Source organism: Peromyscus leucopus, chromosome 1 (assembly GCF_004664715.2).
Source record: "Peromyscus leucopus breed LL Stock chromosome 1, UCI_PerLeu_2.1, whole genome shotgun sequence".
NCBI classification, from domain to species: domain Eukaryota; kingdom Metazoa; phylum Chordata; class Mammalia; order Rodentia; family Cricetidae; genus Peromyscus; species Peromyscus leucopus.
This window is the reverse complement of record NC_051063.1, coordinates 14,209,677-14,236,332: the sequence shown is the minus strand read 5'-3', so window position 1 is coordinate 14,236,332 and position 26,656 is coordinate 14,209,677. Positions and strand designations below refer to the sequence as shown.

The 26,656-nt window shown below is 38.4% G+C and overlaps 1 protein-coding gene across 1 annotated transcript in view; it reads right to left on the bottom strand.

Annotated features, from left to right (window-relative positions):
* The window catches only part of Aldh1a1 (aldehyde dehydrogenase 1 family member A1), a 122,065-nt gene that overhangs the window by 23,225 nt on the left and 72,184 nt on the right, over positions 1 to 26,656 (bottom strand). Inside the window, exons 2-5 of the mRNA XM_028893773.2 lie at positions 22,662 to 22,741; positions 11,831 to 11,935; positions 3,119 to 3,259; positions 1,003 to 1,132 (exon numbers count right to left, since the gene is read on the bottom strand). Coding sequence (XP_028749606.1) covers positions 1,003 to 1,132; positions 3,119 to 3,259; positions 11,831 to 11,935; positions 22,662 to 22,727 — 442 coding nt within the window. The 5' untranslated portion in view covers positions 22,728 to 22,741. The remainder of the gene's footprint in view (positions 1 to 1,002; positions 1,133 to 3,118; positions 3,260 to 11,830; positions 11,936 to 22,661; positions 22,742 to 26,656) is intronic.

The window sequence follows — 26,656 nt, the reverse complement described above, 5'->3', positions numbered from 1 at the left end:
GGAAAACAAGTGTTTGAAGTGAAACGTGGTTCTCTTCCGTCTGTGTTTGGCCTATTCCTGTGCCTTACTTTGATGTGGTTACCCTGAGAATTTTGTTGTTCTGTGTTTTATTCTGGCTTCCTTCACAGGAGCCTACTGCTACCACCACAGAACTTTTCCTGTCAAGACCTTGGGGTACTTTAAGAAGCTTCTGTGTTTCCTACGAGTGGAGTAGGAGCCACAAAAGAGCCACATTTGTGAGATCTCTGTTGTCTCCTTCTTATCTTCTAACTTCCTGATGACCACCTCTCAAACTGAATCCTCCAGTTAGGAAGGGCATATTAGGGTCAGAACTGGAAGTGGACTATTTAAGTTCTTGAAGTCATTCCAGTTATAGACATAAAGCTCACCCTCTATTTTATTACCAAATTGATTCTTTTTCCATTTCAAGTGTTTTTCATGTGTCTGTTCTGCTATATGTACCCTGAGTAACACTTGCACAAACATTTCAATGCAAATGTTTGAACTCATCTAGTAAATATGTTCTCATCTTGTTTTGTGTGTTTTGAAACATGTTAATATAAATTAGTTTGTTTACATACACTGAGCCTAAAAGGGCACAAATAAGCATACCTGGCTCTTTCTGGACGAAATTTCTTAAACAATTACATTATAGGAAGAATATCAATGTTGTTATGGAAATGAAGCACAAATAAGTAATTTCAGTTGCCAGCTTTGCGAAGTTTGAGCATTTAGACACCTCACTTGAATTTTTAATTAATTCTATGATAACGTTCTTACTTTAATGCTATCTATATTCTCCACAGTTTTATTTTCCTCATGATAACAAGAAGAAATGTTGACACAATAGAATTTTCTTCTTCAAAATGTAGTTTTTCAAAGTCAAGGGGAAAACAATTTTGCTTTATTGTTTGATGTCTTTATCAGAGTTTGAAAGCATCATCTCTATAATGGTAGCCTTGCCTCTCTCACCATCCCTTCTACTTTTCTAGGTAAACTTACCACTTGGTATTGTTTGGCCATGGATCTTGTCTGCCCAGCCTGCGCAGTACTTCAGTGCCTTTATGCAGCCTCCTAGATCGGACAAGTATGCATGGGCAAAGACTTTCCCACCATTCATGGACTCCATTGTCTAAAAACCAACACAAACCACAGGGTGCAGTCTCAGCAAGAACATTAGATTAGGAACATTGCTCAATGGAGCTGGAGAGATGGCTCAGTGGTTAAGATTGTGGACTGCTGTTCCAGAAGACCCAGTTCAATCCCAGCACCCACGTAATAGCTCACAATCATCCACAATCCTAGTTACATGTGGTATTATGTCTCCTTCTCCCCTCTGAGAGCAGCAGTCACACACATAGTACACAGATACACGAGGACCAAACACCCATACATATGAAATAATTTAAAATAAAAATGAATGACCATATACTCATGTATAAATGAGCAGCATAATTGGACTCTGAAATTTACTAATAAGAGTAAAAAGAAGATGTAAAAGTAGGTAGTAGGTAGCATGGAGGCACGAGGAGGAATTTGTAGGAAGTAGTTGTGGATGGATATGATCAATATTCATTTTATAAATGTATGGAATGTTATAAAAATAAAAAATGAATTAAAAGAATATATGGTCAACATTTTCAGTAGTTATGTAAGAGAGCTTTGTAGTTATATTGAATCTCAAATCATCTTGACTAAACTGGTTTTAAAACAGAGTGCAATAACTTGTTTATGGTCATACAGCAAGGTCCTGGTAGGAAGGATAATGAGATTCTGATTGTCTGACCCTGTGCTCTTTGTGTCACATTCTGAATTCCTTCCAACTAAGCTGTGTCTATACAGTAGGCACAGTTTCACAGGTGCACAGCTGTGATGATGATTAGAAGCCTCCTTGTCATATGAGAGTTCTAACAGGATCTCACTTGCCAGCCAATGGTAGAGACAATTTAGTGTTTGCAAGTATTCTTGATGCCTGAGTTATCATTGTCATATTCTTCGCAGATAAAAAGTCTGTTCATCCACACTTAACACTTACATCTTTCACCATGGATTTATGGATTTTCCTCAGCAGTTTTCAATGACTGTTGTTTAGGCAACATGGTCATAACTATTTGGATAGTCAGAATATAAAGTTCCAGGCTTTCTAGGATTGCAGTGTTTTCTCTTCCTTCTCTTTTTATTCAGACTATAAAGGTCTCCTTGGATTCCTACATTCTACATGTTGATCATCCAATAGCTAAAGCTCTTCCTCCTCCGATTTATATTGTCCACTCTCCAAGAATCTATACCCACCCGATTTTATGTGTCTGTTCTTCATCTTCTGCAACATTTCAAATCGGCAGAGGCAGTTAACACTTTTCACACCATAGACAAATGAGAGAAGGTAAGTTTTGGAAAACTTCTTTCTTTTTTGTAGAATATTGAGGGGGTGTGGTTTTGCCGCAGCAACTACTGACTGCATTTTTTTCATATTTTGAAGAAATTCAGCATCTTTGTGGCAATGATGATTTTTTTTTACCCCCGCAAAAAATGGTAATGCTTCTAGCAAAATGAAGATAATAAAATGTAGTCTGGAATCTAACTGGGAACCATGTCATTTTCAGTTGGATTTACTAAAATGCATAACTCAGAAGACAAGTACATGTACTCCTATTCATATTCTATGCTGACATATCTAGCCACAGAAATGAAAAAGTATAGGCACCCCAAAATGATTCTACTCAATGTTAAACCTGGTTTCTATTTTAATCCTTTTACACCCATGAAAATGAAAATCATTTCTCTTTGTTATAATATTGTCAACAGATATATGGCAGGAAAAGGAGACATTGTAAAAAATTTTGAGGTGGATATAAATAAAATTTGTTTTAGAACAATATTTTCACACTTTTAACAGATTCATGGATTTCCCCCTAAAATACTTCATGATGAGTGAATTTGAGAAATCAAAGACATTGTTAGGAACATTTGACCATGGCAGGGGCTCTGAGAAATTCTAGAGAAAAGGCAGGATGTTTGTCCATGTGCTCTCTTAAGTAAATCAACTGGCTAGTTTGAGCAGTGAGTGCTCTTGGGAACTCTCCTGTGGATCCTGTTGTTGGCATTGGTTAATACTCACAGCCAGCAGCAGACGATCTCTTTCTATTAAGTCAGCCAACTTGTTCAGCAGGCGCCCCCTCTCTGAAGCATCCATGGTGCGCCATGGGGAGCCGATCTGAAAAGCCTGTCGTGCAGCCTTCACGGCCTTGTCAACATCTGCCTGGAAATCACAGAGCATTCAATTCAGGATGTTCAAAACACTAGATATGCAACCACCATGTCACAACTTCATGAAGTAGAACACAGTCCTCACAAACAGAAGCTAGGCCTATGTTAGCCCAAAGTCCAGAACATTCCACACATAGCACCACAGTATGCTGGAATGGGTTCTCTTGAGTAATCGAGTAATATTTATAATAAACTCCAATAGTCTATCAAATAGTTAAACTCCTAGAATAGAGAGACTGTGTTTTAATAGTTGTTACTTCACCTTATTGTAATAGGACACCGAATGTTTATTTTATTTGAAATAATATTCTAGTTAGTTTATACACATTAGCTTATTTGATTTAGAAGTAAAGGAAACTATCTCCTTTACCAAATTATGAATTAAAGTACCAAATTTTGATACATTCACACCATATCTTAGTGGAAATGAAGGCTTATAGTATACATAGTGCATTGGTCTGCATGTGAAATGTTGACTTTGGCTCAAATGTTTTAACAGTTGCCACTCGGGGGTTAGCACTGTTTTGAGAGGTTGTGAGACCTTATAGACACAGAAGTGAGAGGCAGGTGTGGAGCCACAAGGCATGGCCCATGGGTTATAACCGGGATCCAGTGGCATCTTGAGATCTCTTTCCACTTTCTGGTCCAGTAAGACACATGGGGTCCTGGTACCCTGCTCCTGCCACTGTGTTCTCTTCCTTTCCATTACCATCATGAAGGACTGTACCCTTTCCAACTGTGAGCCCACAAATCCTCCTTCCTGAAAGTTGCTTCTGTCAGCTATTTTGCAAGGTTCATAAGAAAAGAAACAAGCACTCAGATCCTTCCTTCTATGACCAGCTTGCCCTTCCCACACTAAGGAATGTGTGCATGTTTACAGTAACAGCAAAGTTATTCTTTACTCTTTTATTGGAACTCTGTGAGAGTGGACAGGCTAAAGCATCTCCAGAGGCCACGGAAGGTATCTGTTAGTTGAGAGCTTGAGCTGAGCCTGAAATACTTTTCTCCCTATCAGCAAAGGAATAAAATGTGATGCACAAGAAGACATCCACAGCCAGCCAGGCTCTTAGTACAACTCACTCAGCCACTTTAGGTTATTCAACAATTCACCATAAGGTCTTTCCTTTGGCTTCATTTTTTCTGTCAGTAAAATGAGAGACATATCTGTTCCATATTATTATTTGAGATGAAAGGAGCTGCTTAGTATAAATGTATGAGAACTTTATTTCAAATACAATACTAGGTGTGGAACTAACATAGAATAAAGCAACAACATCTAAAATACAGCATGGCCCTGAGAGATGGCTCACTTGAGTTACAGGCCCTTATTGCCATGCCTTATATCCTTAGTTCCAGCTCTAACACTTACATGGTAGAAGGAGAAAACCATCTCTAACAAGTTGTCCTCCGATGTCCACATGGGTGCCATGATGCCTGTGCACATGTGCATGTGTGTATGTGCACGTGTGTGTGTGTGTGTGCACACGCATATGTCTATGCACACACATAGTAAATAAATATTTTTTGTTTTGTTTTGTTTTCTGAGACAGGGTTTCTCTGGGTAGCCCTGGCTGTCCTGGAACTTGTTCTGTAGACCAGGCTAGCCTCAAACTAACTAACAGAGATCTACCTGCCTCTGCCTCCCAAGTGCTGGGATTAAAGGTATATGCCACCACTGCCTGGCTCATAAATTAATATTTTAAATGTAATTAATTTTCAAAATTTCATCTATAAGACTGGCATTGTGTGGAACCCCATAAATCCTACAGGCCAGTGGACTGCATCTTTATTTAAGAGACTTAATTCTGAGAATGAGAATATCAAGAAGGAGACCCTCCTATATTTTTGAATTGCTTACACTTAGCTGAACCTGTTTTGCCTTTACCTTGGAGAGGCATGGAAGGCTATATTAATATCACCTTCCTCAGAAAGCATTCCATAAGACATTGAAGAAGTCTACATGTCTGCAAACTGCGTTGGAAATAAACCATGTCATAGTATAGGTGATCCTGCATTTATGAGAGCTACAGACCGAAAATATATTAAATGCATTCAGTACACATTACACAACAAACATCACAGCTTGACCTAAACTACCTAATATGGGACTGTCTTCCTTAACAAGTATTGGATGTGTCATTTCTTGTATTAAACTCAGTATATTGTGGGTTACAGAACTGATAGCTTACCCACAGGACTGTGTGGCTGTTGGGGAGTCCCATAAGTATCACAAGAGACTATTGTACTACAAAGCCTGGAAACAGTCCAATTTTCAAAACAAAATGTCCAGTTTCTATTGAATGTGTTTTGCTTTCCTATCCCTGGTCTACCTAAATAGTTTTAGGACAGCCAGGGCTGCCCAGAGAAACCCTATCTTGAAAAACAAAAACAAAAATAAACAAAAAAACTTAAAAGTAATAAATTAAGGTTGTAAAATTATCTGTACAACCATATAAATCAAAGACCCTCTTTATTTATGAATGGGTCAGGAAAAATCCTTTTAGAAGAACATCTTGCTTTAAACAACTGAATGTTTAAAGTTACACACTAATACTTGTTTACTATACTACTTTACACACTAGTGTCGAATCTTTTGAAGAATAATGACTACATAGAATTAAGCACATGTAGTTTTTGCTTTGTTCCATTGAGAACAATGTATATTTTACGTATCATGTTAACCATATTATTGCTTATATTTAGATTTTGTTTTGTTTTACAACAAATTTTCTAAGTTTTTCCCAAGGAAATCCAGAGAACACTGTTTGGAGAAGAAAAGAAAAAGGAGACCTCAAAAATCTGCATTTTCCCATGTGATCTATGGATACTTTAACACATACATACACACACACACACACACACACACACACACACACACACACACACATGCACATACATCCTTCTATATTAGACCCATGAGATACAGCTCTGGTGTGGATCCTTCTGTTTTAGTGTTATGTCATTGGCCTTTGCCAAGTATGAGTTGTCTTGAGCCTCCTCCCTCTCCCTAAGGGTGGATAGAAAATGGTTTTGAAATAAACCTTACCATTCAAGAAACCCTCCTACACAGAGCTATCATAAATACATTTGTTCTTATGTTTATATCATTTGGGTCATGACTCTCCTTCCCTCACATCGTGTATATAATCCTGTAAGGCCATAAAGAGAGTAAGGACCATGAAATTTTAGTGAAAACAACAACAACAACAACTCAGCTTTGAATTTTGATTTTTTCCTTTTAACCATGTAAGATTTGAGGGATTCAAACACCTGTGTGTCTTCCTAGCATTCTAATTATAGGTTGGCTAATGATAGGACCCTGAGGTAAAGATTTTGTTCTGAAACATCATTAAATTGGAGGGACATGCAACCAAACTTCACCTTATCATTTTATAAATACACCCTTCCCTCAGTATCCAGGAAGAACCGATTCTCAAGTCCTGGAAAGATAGTCTAAAATCATAGATGTTAAATTTATGTAGAATTTGCATATAACCCACAGACCCTTTAGGTTGACTCTAATTTATTTCTGATACACAAAACAAGGCTAGGTAAATAATAGTTGTACTCTATTAGAGAATAATAGCTAAAAAGGCCTGTGAACTCCACACAGCTGTGATACACTGCATCACATTGTCTACATCAGCAGCTACACCTTCTGATCCCAGGGTGGTTTAATTTACCAACATGTGGATGCAAGTTGTCTACTCTGCTCTAAAGTAAGATACATTGTTTGAAGTTCATTGCTTTTGTTCAGGAACAGTTGTCTCACATTTTCTATGTGAATGACATGCTAAGTATTCACTAGAGGGAGACAACTGTGGTTCCAAAAGAGAAACCAACATGAAAGTGACTACAGTATCCTAGACCATTCTAGCATGTTCTTTCAGCCTTCTCTGTCCTCTTCCACATCAGCTCTGTTGTCCCATACTGTCAGCCGCTTCCTCTACAAAGCTGATATCCTTCACGTAATTAATCTTATCACTTTCCCATTCATGTTTACACCTGCTTGCTTTATCCACAGTCCTAAGGTCAAGGCTCTCCATTTGGTTTCAAGGTCCAACATTTTTTGGCCCCACTTTGCAGGTCAAGACTTCCTGTTAACCTTTCTCCTACTCAGTAGGAGCCATCCCTTCTCATCTTGGCTCCTGAAATTCTCCTTGAATAGTGAATGTTCTAACAGCATGTCCCTTTACTTTTCAAAGTCCCACACATTTTTCAAAGTCCTGGTTCAGTATGTTAACCTAACACAAAAGTCACCAGAAACACAGCACAATGCACACAGTAATTAAGAGCCTTTTACTGACCTCCAGGAAGGAAAGTAAGTTCTTCATTGTCATGAGTTAGTGCTATAGACAGTTACCATGAACTTTTTCTATTTAGAATATCAAAGAAATGGAAGTAACTTAAGTGCCCATCAACAAATAAATGGAAATATGGTTCCCATAGAAAATAGAATATTATTCAGTTCTAAAGAAAAATGAAATCAAGAAATCCACAGGGAAAGGAATGGATTTAATATATGTAATATTAAGCAAGGTCACTCAAGCTCAGAAAAAAAAATTGAATATTCTTCCTCATGTGCTGTGGGATGGTCTGTATGTCAAATTGCTCTGATTGGTCAATAAATAAAACACTGATTGGCCAGTGGCCAGGCAGGAAGTAGGTGGGACAAGGAGAGAGGAGAATTCTGGGAAGCGGAAGGCTGAGGCAGGGAGACACTGCCAGCTGCCGCCATGACCAGCAGCGTGTGAAGATACTGGTAAGCCACCAGCCACGTGGCAAGGTATAGATTTATGGAAATGGATTAATTTAAGCTATAAGAACAGTTAGCAAGAAGCCTGCCACGGCCATACAGTTTGTAAGCAATATAAGTCTCTGTGTTTACTTGGTTGGGTCTGAGCGGCTGTGGGACTGGTGGGTGACAGATTTGTCCTGACTGTGGGCCAGGCTGGAAAACTCTAGCTACACTCATGTGCAGATCTTAGCCTAGAATGTATAATGTTTGTGTGTGGACAGTTGTGTGTGTATAGAATGTCATATAAAGGAGACAAAGAAAGTAATAGCAGTGAATGAGACAGCACAGAACACAGGCAAAAGGACCCTTGAACCGTGAGAGAGGATAAAAGCTAACTCTTTTTTTTTTTTTTTTTTAATTTCAACTCTGCCATAGTCTTTGTGTTGGGTAAATCCACAAAAATATAGTTGATAGGGAGAGTGTGAAACCCCAAGTCAAGTTCCATGGCTTCACAATGGCCCTTCTAACTGTGTAGAAATACACTGAGATGCATAGTTTGGGACTAGGTAAGTTTCTCTTTGAGTGGTTTCCTTAATCTAGCTGTGTGAAGTTTTTCTTTGTGAGTTCATTTCAATAAAATGATTTAAGAAAGAGAGAGAGGCTTTAGGCTTCTGATAAAAAGGCAAGATCTTTATAGCCCCCAAGTTGCTACTCCAATTAAATATCATAAACCTTGAAATGCAGGTAATTAGACTTGATACATGAGAAACAAAGCAGAAAATAGAGCCAAAATTTGATTGTATACTGACCTCCATATTTACTTGTATCTCAGCCAGGGTGTCTAACAAAGCTGCTTTGGGCAGCATAGTCGTTGCTCACTGTATTTCAGATGGCAAGATTTCTTGCTATTCTTTTAATACATATGCAAACTTTAATTATTTTTTAGCTTTATTGTAAATCTAACATGTTACCATATAAAAGCATGCATTTTGCCTTGTATAATTTATTTTTAAATATTTATATAGTTAACCATATATAGTCATGGTTCAACTGATTTCATTATGTATCAAAACTTTTGCATTACCTAATATACTAATCACATAAAGGTTTTTTTTAATATGTTTTTTTCAAAGCTATCGTTATGTATATTTTTATTCAAGGACTGGCATTTCCAAGATATATATATATATATATATATATATATATATATAATACACATATATATATTAATTAGCCAGACAACAAGATTAAATGGGATTTTTCTATGATCAAATGCTGTTGCCTAGGGAAAGTCAAATATTCCAGTTTTGAAGTCAGAGCCTGCAGGCTAAATGTATGCAGGAAGTTGGAATGAAAGTGAGAAAGCAAGAGCCTTCTTCATTCTAAGACCAGTTAGGGAGGTTCTGACTGCTTCCATCTCTCCTGGAATGTGCACCGGCACATTAAGTTCAGTCAGAGATGGAGAAAATAGCAATCAGACCAGTTTCCTTTCACACCTGTCTGAAGCACTTACTTTAGTGGACACTTAGTTTTATCCATCCAATTATCAATTAGCTCATGCCCCAGGATTAGTCAGCAGCTCCTAAAGAAGCACTGAAGTGAAAAGAAAACACTTCCCACCCACAGGCATTCTTGGCTTTTGAACATGCATTTGCTCTGGCCCCTGCCCCACCACACTTGTGATACCATGAAAGGCAGGATATGGCCTGTTGGCAGCCCCATTCTGCTTGTGAATGGAATCTTCAAAACCTTTAGTCTTTGACCTCATAAATCAGTCCAGCATACCAGGTTTCTTGTGACTGTGAACTTTACCAGGTTATGCTAGAGTGACTAAGCAATGCTAGACGCTGGTTATGAGATTCCTCACAAATTATTTGAATGGAAATAATTCAAAAAAGACATTTTTAAATAATTTTTTTAAAAAAGGAAACAGAAAGAGGAATGTGGTTGTGAAGCAAGCCCTTGTTTATCACAAATACTTTATTTCATTGACAACTGTCTTAGAAGACTCATCTGTCCCACCAATCAGATTGGCACAGTGACTTGGCTTGCAGCTTGCCTGGGTATGAATTCTTCTTCTTGATCTTTCTACAACAGGGGCATTTATCACTAAGCACAGCGCAGATCAGTGCTCCCTGACCAGGCTGCTGGCATGGTCACCAGCTTTCCCATCTGTGCCTGAGGAAATGGTAAACCTCACTGATTCCCCCAGCAAAGTCTTCAGCTTGCCTGACCTGCCAAGGTTTCTACTGAACCCAGGCAGAGAGTTTTGTTTTCCTGATGAGACCAACCACAGTGTCAGAGCAAGATGTCCCCTAGGAGCTGAATGGTCAAGGCTTCAGTGTTAAAGCAGCAACAATATTTCTTTTTGTTAACCTACATCTACAGATTCATAGCGTCGAGTGTCATTTTTATCTACACGGAGAAGGCATAGGCAGCAGATGAGCTCGTCGTTTATCTATGTCTTACCGCATGTGAGGCTTAGGTTTCTGTTTCTTTCTTCCCAGTCTTGTTGGAGATACTCAGTAAATGAGGGTGGCATTTGAGGTAAAGCCATATTGTGTCTATATCAGCCTCAGGTAAAAAGCACTTATTCCTCCTTTTCTTAATATAGTAAACACATTTTCACTTCCTTCTGGGATTAGCTCACAGGCTTCTGGGTCACCGCTGGCACATAGTTGTGGATGGTAATTATCTCTCTGCCTAAGTTTAGTCTTCTAGAAATTCAGGATGATGCACGAGTGGCTAAGCCAGTAGTTCCAGTCATCCTTCCTTTGAACTAGTCCAAACCCATATTTTCCATTATGCATCTGCAGCCATTTCAACAAATGTATCACAACAGACACTGGAGAAGAGCCAGCCTCTTTCCTACAGAGAAGCTAGAAAACTACATGAAGAAGAGTTAGTGTATAGCCTTCTCTTCCGTGATAAATGGAAATGAACTCAAATGGACCAAGGACCTAAATGTAAACACACAACCATGATATTACTGAAAGAAAATGTGCAAAAATAATTTCAAGATACAGTCTTAGAGGGCAAATGGGTGAACAGACAGCTTGCAGGGGGAGATGGTAGACTGTTCTGTTCACTGGACAAATATTTGGTTTCCAGATTTTATAAGGGACTAATATAAATAAAAATATTCCAAATTTAAATAGAAATTATCTCAAAAAGCATTGCTCAAGATGTGTAAATGGCCAACAGGAATATGAACCCATGTTCCCTTTGCTAGCTATTGGACAAACTCCAAACACAATGAAAATCAAATGATATCCTCGTACTCTACTCCTAATGATTCTTAAAAATCAGAACATAAAAAGGACACACACTCTTGGGAGGTGTGGGAAAAAGAAACCCTTACATACTGCAGTAAGAATGTGGTTTTGCCACTATGCAGTATAGCATGAAGTTCCCTGATCTCCTTGTTCCCAAATCAATGATTTTCAATAAAATAACTTGACAATACATTGTTCTAAAAGTCCTATATCAACCTTTAGCCTCACTTAGCAAATGTGTAAGAACAACTGTAAGCTTATAAAATATTTCTCTCTTTTAGCCCAAGATGGATTCCTTTCTACGAGTCTGTCTGCATAGTGAATCTAGACACTATTTCAAGTGAAAAGCAACCAAGGAAAAATAGCTTGAAAAAAAAATCAGCACCTCATCCAAGGCATCTACTGATGGTGTTTGTCTTATGCCAAGGACAAGGGAACATTTACCCAACTGCCAGAGCAGCCATATTTTCATGTCCTTCTTTGAGCTTATACTGGGTTTTGAGCTCAGAACAGTGAGAAGCAAATTGGACTTGTGGGTGCTGGAACTTACCTTGTCCCCTTCTTCCACATGGCAGATAACCTCCTCAGTCGCCGGGTTAAGGACAGGAAATTTCTTGCCACTCACTGAGTCATGCCATTCATTGTTTATGAAGATCTGTGGAGATACAGAGAAAGCAGATAAAAACACTTAAATATGCAGTAGAAAAAAAAAAGGTGATTTTTCATCTTGACCTTTGGTTCCAGTCCCTGAGCTCAGCCCATGAGTTCACCCTACTTCATGGTTCAGTCTCCAGGTCCTCCTCTTCTCTACTTTCCTTTATTAGGTTCTCAGCTGGAGCCTCACCATTTTCATGTTTTACTTTAAACCAACTTAGCAGCATCCCTTCATGACCTGTTGACTAGTTGCTCCAACTGAATGTAATTTATTGCAAAGTAGCAGGTATCTCCTACTACAAAATTAGTATGTTCTTCTCTGTGTTAAAGTTAGATATTCACAGCCTATGAGATTGCAAACCAGATTAGGCATTTTAATTGGCCTTGAAAATTATCAAGAAATTCACTCACCATCAATAATAACCTGTCTTATTTCTGCCATAGGAATTGCACTATACCTCAGATTTTCATAGATAAACTAAGAGATCTAATGTCTCATAATATGTAGATAGACTCATAATTCCACACCCTTTTTGAAAAATTATAATTTCACTTAGACATAACGGAAAAGTCCCATGCTAAATTGACCACATTTTGTTATGCTGTTGTGAGAGCAGCTAGTTCTGGGTTCTCTTGTCCTCAGCTGTTGAGTTCTTAGTGATATCCCTGTCATAGGTGACTTATGACCCATGATTTCTTTTCGGGAAAGAACCATTACAAAATGTACATGCCATTTTGATATTAGAATCATGCATCTAAACTGCACACTGCTCCTTCATATTAAAGTCAGTAGATGCTTCAGAATAATATTGAAGTTTATCTGGTGGGCTTCAGATAACTGAAGAGGTAGGCTTTGGATAACCCTGTGACCACCCATGACTCAGCATTATTCAGATTTAACCTTTAATACTAAAGAAAACTGCAAGTCCAGTGTTTGTTTAGCTTTAGTTACATAACCAAATCCGGGAATGACCACTTTAAATTTTTTTTTATTGAGTTGTTTTCTTTGCCAATTTTATTCAAGTACAAAGTACACTCTGATTAGTGCAACTCCTCACTTCTCTAATCTTCAACAGGTCCATTAATCCTCCCAACCTATCTGTACACCCTTTCTTATGCCCATGGTTTTTGCTTTATTTTATTTGTTTATTTGTTTGAAATCTGAATTTAACAAAGATCATTCACATATCCATGGATTTGAAATTATTCATTAGGAGCATGGTGGGCTCACCATTGGATATACAAGTGACAGTGATGACTGTCCCATCACCAGAATCCATCAGTTGTCAATAATTCAACAGAGAGGCACAGGGACCAGTAAATCCTCCCCAGATCCGGGACTGCTCATAGGCCAAGTCTCATGTTGTCTCATTGTAGACAGCCACAGCTGCTGTTGTATCATGACTACACTGGCTGTGCCATGCAAAAATGATCACCATTTTGATCAGAGAAATATTTTGTCAAGTAATAACCAAGTATGAGACATATACCATGGAAGATACTGTGAGAAAGCAAGAAGTAGTTTAAGTATAGCTCTGCTCCTGGAGGTTCATACTCTAAGAGAGAATTTCTAATCAGTATCAGTCAGTAAACTGAAGATCTGAATAGCCAAAGTAGTAATTTCATCAGTAAATTTCATGGCAAGACTTGTGGAAGAAAGGGGTGTGGAATTAGGACAATGCATAGGCCAAACCTGAGATACTTATAGCCCAGTAAAGGGGTTCACTAGAATCAACTTGAAATGAAATAAACATGTAGTGGACTCTGATGCCCAGAGGAAAATTTGAGTTACTGAATTCTAGACTAAAAAGTATGTTTTAGGAACTAAGTAAGATAGCCAATACTGACATGAACTGGAGCAATCGGATCTAGAGGATTCTCCCAGAGACTACTTCTGCAAGCCAGCAATGAGCTCATAAGGCTAGAGAGCAAATATCATTGCCACCCATAAAGTAGGACTCAGTAGTCTGCCATTACATGCATTCTCCACCAGACATATCAGTATTAAGACAGAACTCAACATAAACTATATAATTACCAATGTATCTGTAACAATTAGACTTGCAACATCTTTTCTTGCCTCTGTTATTAGTTATAGTGAATTTATTGGTATGACCTACCATAATGCTCTCTCTTTCTAAGTTGTCTTAGACTTACATTTTTTATTGCCTTCTAGCTACTTGTAAGAGCAAATATATTTGAATAACTACCCTTCCTATAATTATATTAAATGGATATATGGGGAAATTTAGTTCAATGAATGTTTATTATAGTAATTATTAAACCCATTTTAGCCTGTTAAATGTCCTATCATGGAGAGAACTATACTTGCCATTTGTTGTTTGCTGTTGACATGTTTGGTGGATAGGGATGATACTATTAAAATAAAATATTTTGACACATTTAATCATTAACTGTATTATAATTTTGAATGCACACATGGTGTTCTGTAGTATTGTATATATACAAGAGATGTTAAGCCTAAGTTCACAGAAATCACTGGAATTTCAAAGCTGTCATTTGTAATCTTGGAATTCCAGGACTTTTATTTTAGTATTTTTTTAATCTGATGAAACAATCAATAAGAGTTTTTTAGTCGTCTCTGTAGATTTTTCCCATCATGATCTTGACACCCCCCTTTCTCATGTAATTCCTCTTCCCTCTCTTCTGCTGGACTCTCAGAGCTTGGCCTGTGCATGGTTGCGGATGTCTGCATCTACTTCCATCAGTTACTGGATGAAGGCTCTATGATGACAATTATGGTATTCACCAATCTGATTACCAGGGATCAGCCAGTCCAGGCACCCTCACCACTGTTGCTAGTTGTCTAATCTTACTGAACCAAGCTCAAAGTAACTCATGAACTTCAGACCCACAGCTGTGGAACCTTCATGGGACCAGACTAGACCCTCTGCATATGGGAAACAGTTGTATAACTGGGTTTGTCTGATGGGCTCCTGGCAGTGGGATCAGGATCTATCCCTGGTGCACGAGCCGGCTTTCTGGATCCTATTACCTATGGTCAGATACCTTGCTCAACCCTGATAAAGAGGGGAGGGGCTTGATCCTGCCTCAACTGAACGTACCAGGCTTAGCTGTCCCCTCATGGGAGAATTTACTCTGTTGGAGGAGGTGAAGAGGGGTGGGAGGATAGCTGGGGATGTGTGTGTGGAGGAAATGGGAGGAGGGATGAGTGATTGGTATGTAAAATGAATAAAAAAAAAATTAAAAAGTGTTTTAGGCAACTTAAACTTGATTTATACATTTCTACTTTGCATTTATCAAATTAAAAATAATACACATACTATCTTCCTATTTACTGGTGTAGTTTAGTGTCCCAACTTAAAAAAAAACAAAGATGCCTATTCAGAGTCAAAGTTTTTAAGTCTTCCTGTACTTGGTGAAAGACAATTTTAAATAAGAAATTTCTATACTCTGGTTTCTCTTCAGACTGTTTAAATCTTTCTCCTTTTACCAAACATGAACTTTCTTCAAAATATTTCTGATTTAGATTAAAATGAGTTTTATTAATGGGCATAAGAAATATCTTCTCTTCTGATATGTTGGTATGAGATTTGGTGGCCTATTTGCTCTCAACTTCCTCCAACAAAGTGACCTAAATTCAAGTTATCTCTGCACAATAGTAACTGGGATATCAGCTCAAAGTCTTTATAATGGAAGTCAATGTTTTTGTGGTCGCTGAGAATGTATAAAAATTGCATTTTCAATGTACAAAGTATTTTTAAGATTTTCTAATGGAGAAAAATCCTAAAAATCAGTCCCCACTCCAGATCACCTATGTATGTTGCCAACTCTGAAAGGCAGGGACACAACATAGAGAGTGATGGGTGGTGATGTCAATGTGTAGGGAAGTGCTAAATATTATAATGTGTATATTTTCTCATCATTTAAAACCTGAAAATGTACCACGACAATGGGAAATGATGAAAATAAGAAAATGAAAAGCAGGGTAGAATTAACAATAGGAGAAGTGGAACACATCAAGTGGATCATAAACATTGAAAAGGGGGGGGGGCTAGATTTCTCACAACTAGTTTTAACCTAAGCCCTGAGGCAGCAAAGCAAAATCTTGTGGTTCAAAATTGAGCAGGTAAAAGGAAATGAGAGAAGAAATATCATAAGGTAGGAAACTATCTGCAGTCAAGGGGGTGAAAACAAAGTGAGAGCGGCCAACATAAATGGGGAGAAATGCAGACTTCTTCTATTTCTGTTTTACATGATTCCCTTGCTAGTAATGTAACTGCCTAGTCATTTGCACCTGTTTTAAAGCCCTTTAGGTCAAGTAGAAAGGAAGGATGTTGCTGCATTTACTTTGAGTTACATCATCTCTAAGTCCAATGGATGACAAAATTTTATATATATATATACATACATACATATATATATACACATACATACATACATATATATGCATCATAAATGTTCTGAATCATAATTAATCTATAGCAGCATTAAAGGTTCTGTGTATCTTTCTTTCTTCCTTAACAGTATTAGGCCCTCTGCCCTCTACAGAAAACACCAAGGTAGAGCAGAGGCATTAACTTAGGTTGGATTGCTCTTCAAATGGGTCTACCACACTCTCTGAATGTTTCTCACATAGCCTTCTCATTTTGGAAAGGAGCAAGTGAAAAATTCAGTAGGTATACTCTATGCTTGAAAAGCCATGTGAACAGTCTTTAAGAAATGGAAACAATAACTTTCAAAGGTTATGTGCTATTTACTTTAGGATTTGTGTTGAGGTTTTCTTGAATGAGATTTGAATATCACTGTCTTTAGTAGTCAGGGAGAAAAGGATGGCATATATAAACACATCATCTGAAATGTACAGTCCATCATCTTTATATTCTGGTTTTATTTATTTATCCATTAATTCATTCATTTATGTTTTTTTCAAAACACAGCTTCTCTGTGCTCTGTGTAATTGCAACTCTCTCTGTAGACCAGGCTGGTCTTGAATTCACAGAGATCCACCTGCCTCTGCCTCCTGAGTGCTGGGATTAAAGGTGTGCACCACTACCACCCAACTGGTTTTCTATCTTAAGAGCTGGGTAGCCTTGAACAAGTCAGCATGTTCTCTGAGCTCTGCTTCCCAAACTTGGAAACAGGAACATAGTAATATTTTCTGGTTTCTTCCAACTAGTTACTTATTCATGTCAAATGAGATAAACACGGTATTAAGTAATAAATTACAGATTTTACTGGCATTGAAAATTGAACCATTTCAGGACTCTAGGGTTCATCTTTGAAAGAATAGTTCGGGAAGATACCAATGATAAGTGTTAGACTTATAAGTATCAAATTAGACCTATTTGTACCAAATAATAAGTGTTAGACACTGTCTACTTTCCAGAAACTGTTACAGGCCACAGGAAAATATTATAAGAACTCAGCTGGTTCACTACCTGAAGCGATCAAGGAATTTCTTCAGAGAAGCCAAATTCCAAGGAGCTTTTGGTGTTACTTGGCTTGTTATGTATCAGCTGTCTTCTATTATTAAAATCATGTGTGCTTTCATAGTTTTTCCAATTGATTTTTCCCTAAGAACTGCTAACAGTGTGGACTAATCACTCTCTGGATATAGACATTCAAGGTATTTGGAGAACAGCCTCAGAAAAGGCTTCCTTCCCCCCAGCCCATCTGTTTCTCCCCTTTCAGCTATCTCTTTTAGCCACATTCTAGAACTAACAGAAATATAAGTCCAGTTCACCACAAACTAGTCTCCTGATTTAAGATAAATTCCACAAGGAGACACCACCTAGGTCAGGTGGATGTTAAGTAATAGCTTTACACAATTTAGCTCGGACCCTCCTTTCTTACAACCTTACTAACTTTATAGACCCCTAACTTCTTACCTAACCACTCCTAGGAATATAGACTGAACACATAAATTTCCGTTTTGATATACTAACTGATATTAGCTCTCAGCTGACTTTCTCCCTTAACCACTCCATTTTCAGGTCATAAAAGAAAGCCTGACAATCACTGCCTGAGGAAACTCTTACCTGCCTTTATGACCTTGCAGGAATTCAGACCTGGTGACCTGGCTGAAGGGGAGGGTTGTGATTGTTTTGGGTATAAAACTGTAAAGCTAGAGAGTGAAAAGAGAATTGAGAATCAAAGTGAATGGGAATTAAAATGAATGAACTAAAGAGCTCGGCGTGCTGAGATTCTATTTTCCGGAAAATAGTCGTCACCATTTGTCTTTCTCTCCTGAGCCCCTGGGTTGTGTAATATTAAGGCTGGTCCCTCTAATATTATACAAGAATAAACTATTTATTTAATTCTCATAAGCACTTTCCAAAGTAGCATCTTTATTAAATGCTAATTCATAGATAGAAAAATTTAAGTCGAAGCAGATTAAAGCTTGGCCAAGGTTAGATTAAGAAATAAGTACGGACTCTGGAAATTGAATTCAAGTCTGTCTTATTAGACAACTATATATCGCAGAAATTCAGCTATTTGTTCAACTGCTTCCAAACACTGAGAAAATAAAATATAGTTTTAGTCAGAAGTTAGAATAGATTTTTCTAAATGAAGGCAGCCATAGCACAGACAGCTTTATCTTGAAGGTAGTTCTGCCCCTTTGAGCATCAATATTTCCTCTGGACTCCACCAGCCATGGAGTCAAAGAAAGCACTCTCCGAGCCCATGTACTTTCCTCTTCCACTTTACCTCTTTTACAAATCTTCTCAGCTTTTCGCTTTCCTGTTTTGAGAACATTCCACCATTGAATGTATTCTAGCTACTTGTTTGCTGCCCTAACAATCCATTAAAAATATCATTTCTTGAGACAATAACCATATTAGCATTCTAATATCTGATTATGGAACAATCACACAACAAATGTATTAAACAAAGGATAAGGGGACACTGGAAAAAGAATGAGAAAATGGGAGAAATTAAGGAAAGCAGGGAGGAGTTATTTGAAATCCCAACTAGCTTGATTTTGTAAATTGTAAAAATTTTAAAAGATAAAAGGTGGAGGTAACTAAAAATCTCAATATTCCAATTGTGCCTAGCACAGAAAATTCAATTGTTCATACTTCTTTGTACATATATATGTATATACACACAGATGAGAGAGAGATTAATGAAACCAGACATATAAGAATAAAATCACCTGTTGTAACCAAAATTTCATCCATAGTGCTTGAAGTAATGCAGCTCACATGGAAAGTGTGCACCTGTGTCTCAACTTCTTCCTCACAGTTTCTCCAAGCCCAGACATTCCTTTTCTGTTCAGTGAACAGAACTGTTTCCTTTGGCCCTCTCTATTGTCTCCTTTCTCTCATCCTGGAAAGCTCACAGTCAGTATTCTCCAGGATTTAGGAGTGGGCAGATAAAAGTCAAAGCAAAAAAGTGCACACTATATAATTTCTATGTCCCTAAGTCATGGCAGTGGCCATAGCAGCATGGGGGTGCAGCTAACCAGCATTCAAGGTCTAGATTTGTCATTTAAAAGCTATGCAGGTTTTTATTACTAGCCCTTTAGATTCTTCATCTCTATAAAAGAAATCATAGCTTCCAGTAGGGCTGCTGTGAGCAAATAAGTGAAATTATCATAATACATTTTGGTTGTAATTATTTACTCTGTGCATGAGAGATATCGCTAGCAGGTGAAAATGTCGTTTGAGCATGAAAAACTGTAAGTTAAGGAGTTATATTCAATAATTATGCTAATTTTTCATGAAATTTGAACCCTATGTGAACATGTTTGTTGTCTTGAATTTCCCATTATTTATTTGTAAAGGAAGGTGTGTGACATGAGAAAGAAAAAATGGAATTAGCAAATCCTCTGAGAAAAAAGAATCCGTAGGACCCTAAAAGTCTGGGTAAACCTGGAAACTTCACACTGGTGCTTGGGTGAAACAATGATGTAAGAGAGACTAACAGAAAAAGTAGGAGAAAACAGGAGAATGGCACTGTGGGAAGAGACCTGGGAAGCGAATCCAAGAAATTCACAGGACTGTGATTGCTAGTGTTAGCCATTCCCTACCAGCCAGGCTCTGCCTCAAGTGCTTCTTAATAACTAAATGCCATGAGTGTTTCCACCTCCAGGAAATGGGACTCCTCATAATTCTATATCAATTGTAAGAAAGCAGAGGTAGATGGAGGTGACAGAGTTTGACTAGGGGTCTTGTAACTTTCAAAGGAGCTCTTCATGCAAAAGCTCAGTAGCAGGAATGCAGGGCACATGTGGCATTTTCTCACAACTCCTGGGGGGGGGGTAACTAAGGCAGGGATGTGATGGGGGCTTTTGTATTACCCCGCAAGATAGTTAATCAACTTTAAGCTTCATTTCATCCACCCCATCATAAAGGAGCTAAACTAGAGAACAGTCCTAGATGCATCAGTGAGTTTTTTTTTGGTTTGGAGAGCAATACTCAAGGTTAAGATTATGCAGCTGTTGCACTATAGCTGATATTCTTTTAGTTTTTGTTATTAATTGCTTATTGTTTTCTCCTCCCCCAGCCCCAAACACCAACCTGCTTTAGAAAATAATAAAGAATTAAGCAGTAGGGGAAATAATATATAAATTGTGACACTGGTCAGGAAAGGTAATTTGACAAATACTTCTAACCCCTGCCTTTCATGCTTTGCAACCAGGTGCTAACAGCCCTTGTTTCAACCCCTCTAGGGAATGCAAATCTAATACAATTCTTCAGTAGCACACAGTAAAAGGAACATGCACAGACATAGAGAAAGCTCCCCACTGAGATTTAATGGCATACATAACTGGTGTCCTGCCAAGTGTGAAAATGCTGTAACCAGCACATCAAATGGTATAATGCTTACTGAGTAGACCAGAATTATATAGAACATACAGGGAAAAATCAAAATTCACTGAGTGATGTTGCTCATTATTAACTAGAGAAGTATTTGAACACCAAACAAGTGCATTCCTGACTCTTAAATACTTAGGCCCATCCTTTTCCCTCGGATCCTTATGCAATGTCTTTGCAGTGAAAAAGTTTCAATCTGGAAGCATCTGTGTTAAAGGACTTCCGAACCTGTCCTTGTACTTGGAACTTTAAGGAATGCTTCATTTTTCTAGTACTTTCATTTTTGTGCTTCCTTAACAAATACTAAATTAAACTTAACTCAGTGGGAAAATATTTCACTTAAAACTTCCTTGAGACACACACACACACACACACACACACACACACACACACACACACACACCACAAACTCAGCAAAGTTAATAGAAGACAAATTAAGTAAAGAATTATAGGGCATCCCAACTACCAAAATCTATTCCAAGCTGGGCTCATGTAAACTAAACTCTTCATAGTGATTAAATTGTAATGATATAAAAAGTGTCAATAATTCCAACATTCATGAAACACTACTAGGTGTACAGATTTTGACAAGAATTTCCTCCAAATAAGAAAAAGTGAGTGAGTGAGGGAGATTGAAATATGTGGTGTGTACACACATTTGACATTTGTGAGGGTTTGGAGTTTGTAGACTCACCAGAGTTTGCACCTACCAATTTGACAAATTAAAAAAAAAAAAAAGAAAAAAGAAAGAGAGAGAGAGAGAGAGAGAAAAGAAAAAGAATAATCTAAATTGAAAAGCATTTTCTTTCTTTTAAAAGTTTGCAAAATCAGGCTTAGTACATTTCTAGCTGCTCCTCAGCCATAAGGGCTCATTCCTTTCTGAAGACCTTGAACTAAGGAAAGAGCATATAAGCCAGGCAGCTCCCACAGTTGATGTGCTCAGGAAAATGCAAAAAGCTTCAATGTTTCAAAGCCACCCAAGTTCATGCATAAGGAAATAAATGTACAAAGCCATCACTTGGGCCCTTTTCACTTCTTTTAGTACCCTTGGTTTACATTATCTAACTCAGAAGATAACATGGCTCTCCCCAGAGTTTAGCAGTCTCTCACTTTATTCTTTCAATTATATGACAGCTATTTTTAAGTGGCTTTTCGTGTGTGTGTGTGTGTGTGTGTGTGTGTGTGTGTGTGTGTGTGTGTGTGTGACATTTATTTCTTAATTTTAAAACCTTGGGATTCAGAGTCTCTCAGGGCAACCTCAACCAGATCATTTTCTGACTCTCCCTGGCTCAAGTTTTTGAAGTCTTGTGTCTCTAAATATTTATCAGCTAACAATCACATTTGTTCTCCAACAATAACAAACTTTCCTGGAGAAATAAATAAGCATAGTTCCTATCTCAAAATAAATAACTCAAGTCCATTTGGGGGGGTTTTGCAACAGCTTCCATTCGATGCTCAGGCTTAAGTCCAACCTCGACACTGTGTTATCAAACATATGGTTATGTTATCCTGTTTTAGTGTGCTGCTTTTTCTTAAGGAAGAAAAAAGGAAGAAAGGACTGAGGGAGGGAGGGAAAAAGCTGTTCCCATATGTCTCTCTCCTTCCAGTAAGTTCCTGTGTTTGTCTGCCTTACCATAAGTGCTCACTGCACAGGGTTAATAGAACTGCTGCTCACCCTGGTTCACTGCACTCTGCTCTGCCACGAGAACCTTTCATACAGAGTAAAATCCTTTTCCCCTGGACATATGTCAAGATATAAACTTACGAGAAGTTGTCTGCTATGGTTTAGAACTCATCACTGAATCAGGCGACTAACTTAGCAAGCATTATATTTTTATGTTAGCAAACAGCTCTAACAGAAACTGCAATCGACCTACGCTTTAACCAGGCCCCCAGGAAAAGGCCCACTTGCAAGTGTCTTACCTTGGTATATTGGATCTTCAAGTTGGCCAGAGGGGCAGGGACTTGAGGTTGTGCAGGGGAAGACATTGCTGGTTTGGCTCCTGGAATGCAGGTGACAGGCTCAGCAGTTTGGTTCTGATAGAGCACTTGATCCTTTTTATCTGCATGCAGGAAGGGTCATTTGCATATTGGGATATGATTGGACGGGCAGTCTCAGGGCAGGGCAGAAAGGACACTACTCTCTTCTAACACCTAAGGTTGGGAACCTTTGCCTTTAAATGAAAATCCTTAAGGAACCTGCACCTCAGCCCTGAACTTCCATCTGGAGACTGCTCACTATTTACAGATGAATTAGTTTACAAAGCCAAACCTGTGCTGAGGGTGTGTGTGCAGCTGCTCCTGACACTGGAAGCCAGTTTTTTTTTTTTTTTTCTTCTTTCCTGTTCCTGCTTTGCTATGCTACGATGTAACTTTTCCTTCTGTAACAGACAGGGAATCAAAGATTTTGAAAGGAGGAAGAGTCAAAAAACAAAAGAAAACAACAAAAATACCCCTCTGTTTTCACTAGGATCTGGGAAGTAGAGGACTATGAGTCTACAGGACATGGCTACTAGCAAAAACCATTTTTGTCCCAGAAGATCAGGGTGCTGTGAGGGAGAAACACCCTCTCTCTAGACTCTATCTTCCCCAGCTTAAAAAATTCAGCAACCTCATGCAATATCAGAATCCTCAAATTGTCTATGTCTTTTCAGTGGGAACGGACAACTGTGAAGGACTTTTCAAATCAGAGTTCACCGTCACTCACAGACCCTCAAAGAGCACTGTGTCCAAGTCATCTGTGAAAATTCATTTAAAGTGAAAGTAATGTCTAATTTGGAAAATGTCTGTGCTTGTAAATCATTGCTCTAAGCAGTGCAGAAGGAAAGAATGTAAATATCACTCCCTAAAAGTTTAAATTCTGAATGTTTTAAGCTGGGACTTTGTGAGGGGCAAGTTTTATCGCCAATGTTTTCATTTCGATTACAATGCTTCTCTGTGCTGACGCTTCAGCACAAGATATGGGAGGAACAAGATAACATTCTTTGGATGCTCTGGTTATTAAGAATTATCGATAACTTCTTTGTAGTACAGTTGCCATCTCCCCTGCATGGGGACTTAGCTAGGGCAGGAACAGGAGTTTGGGAACCTGTTTCTCTTTCCACCCTGACCCAAGCTTCTCATTTTGTAAACACACAGAGGAATACAGCTTATGATCATAGACCTCATAGTATAAGGCTGAAATCTCACTCCAGGCAAAGCATCTCTAGTCTGTTATTCCTCCATTCCAGCTCTATCTTGATAGCCATCAGATGATCCCCACATAGGCTCAAAATCAGCTTGGGGTCTCCTCAGGAGTAGTTACATACACAGAAACCAAGTTTAACCTTTTATTCATCTGAACAGGGATTGCCAAACTTTTTCTCATGGATCAGATAGGAAATACTTTCATCTTCATGGGCCATACCAATTCTGTTTCAATATGTTCTATGCTGATTAAAATGAACAGCAGACAACAGACAAATAAATGCACATTTTTAAAAGTGGAATTATATAGGTAAAAATAGGAAGCAAGTCAGATCCCTGACACTCACCATTTCCCTAGATTCAGCAGTCCTTGAATACCCTGCTCTTGTTTGAATCTGGATTGGAACTTCTGCTTCCTTTAAATATTCTCTCTCTCTCTCTCTCTCTCTCTCTCTCTCTCTCTCTCTCTCTCTCTCTCTCATGTATTTTTTGAAAAAAATTGAACTGTTTTCTCTTTCATGAATGCTTTTTGAGTTAAATGTACAATTGCTCAACAGCTGTTACATAACACACAGAGTGGTGCTCAGGCCAATGCCCAAACAGCTGTGTTTTGCAGTCACAGTTGTTTGTGGATTCAAAACTGGTTCATTTGGTGTCTAGAAGGGAAAAACCCAGGCTGTATGACATACTTGACATACCATCCACCTTACTCTGTGAATGGGTAACATCATCCATTGTATTTTCTTGGATAATTATTTTTAACAATATGCTCTTCAAGTCAAGCTTTATGCGTGTTGCTAAAGGAAACTTTGGAGACAGTTACCATGCCTGCCCATTTAGTTTCCCAAGTATTTACTAAGCAGCGTATATGCAGCAGGCATTTTTCAATCTTCACAAAAAAATCAGCAGAGCTGATCTTTTTTTCCCCCAAACCACAAGCCTGATAGATGTATTTTGGAGGCTTAGTTTTTAGAAAAGCTTATTCTTCAGAATGAAATCACAAATAAAAGACCTTTTCTTCCCCTCTTTCCCTTAGAGGGGAAAAACTAGCTTTGTTATGATGATGGGCACCAGGTTAGGCCTATTTCTAGACTGGAGTCACATTTGGGTATTTTCAGCATATGTCAGAGCTAATGGTTTAACATGGGCTCCTCAGCAGGGAATATTTCATCATTTCTTTCCCTGTGACAAGCTAATTGCTCTATCATATCCACCTATACACAGACAGAGGAGAGAAAAAAAAGAAATTAAGGTAATAGTTATGTGATTGCTTCCAACTCTTCACAAGGCTGTTTTTTTTGTTTGTTTGTTTGTTTTGGTTTTGGATTTATCTTTAAACTAAAAAAAAATATGTGCGAGTGTAGGAGGGAGGTATGTGTACATGAGTACAGATACCTGTAGGAGATGTAACAGATCTCTTGGTGCTGGAGGGTCAGGTGCCTGTGAGTCACCTAACATGGGAGCTGGGAATAGAGATCACGTTTTTTGCAAGAGCAGTGTGCGTTGTTAGCCAATGAGCCATCTCTCCAGCCTATGAAGCCTGTTCTTACCCCAAGAAATGTACAAACTACAACAATCGTCCATCACTGAACACAGTCTCATCTCCTCAGACTGCACATCTGTCCATGGCTCCATTCAAGATGAAGTTCCTGACAAGGTAGAAACTTCTTCCTTACAGGAGTACCTGAACCTCCTACTAACATGACTAATTCAAATTAAAATGAGATTAGGTAACAAAAAGGAACTGCATGGTGAGATGAGTATCTGCAATGGGATGAAAGTTTGCTCCCCTTCAAAATGCACATGCTGAAGTCCTAACCCACAATGACAAGGTGTGAGGAAGTGGCAACTTTGGGATGAAGTGTGCCATGAAGAGGAAGCCAATTTGTGGTTCTAGGGATTGATCCCAGAGCCTCATGCACGCTGAGCAAGCTCTCTATCAGTGAGATATAGCCCCTGCCTTTCCTGCCAATTTCTTTGATGTGAAGATCTAACATGAAGTCAGGAGTCTGCTACCCAGAAATCAGAGCTCACACTGCCTGACAGTGCCGAACTCTGATGGAGGACTTCTGGCCTCCAGACCTTTGAGAAATAATTTTTTTCTTGTTTATAAAGTAACCAAGTTCCAGAATTTTGTTGCAGTAGCCTGAAGAGACTAGGATGACTTTTTTTCTTTTTCACATAGTCTGATTTCAAGATCCAGGATAGTCTATGGGAGCTCAGAGTGTTGCTCAGAGGGTCCATGGGTCTCATGCCCGACCCCTTGAGCCTCTGCTGCCTTCAGCATCGCTAAGTTAGCCCCATGGTAGATTTGCCTTTACATTCTGATGACTATAACTTTGCCTGATACAATATCATTCTTGCTCATATTGAGGGTTTAGGTTTAAATAATTGCAAAAAGTAGCCCTTGCTTGTGTGTGATTGATAAGCTGATGCTAAAATACCTGTATTAAATTAAATATATGCATTTGTGGGCTAATTTCTGTCCACTTACTATTCTCTATGTAGCCATAGTTCATCACTTCTGATTTCTCTGGCTCTTCACATATTCTATTATTGCTTTTCTGTTTGTTTCATGCAACTAAAATATGGCATGTATCCCTGGCATCTGATGCAACCAGGGCACTTACTGGATAGTAAGTTCTCTAAAATTAATTGTGGATTAAAGACTTTATAAGATAATTGCATTAGCTTAAATAGGATTTTGTTGAGCCTTATGGACCATGCCAGCC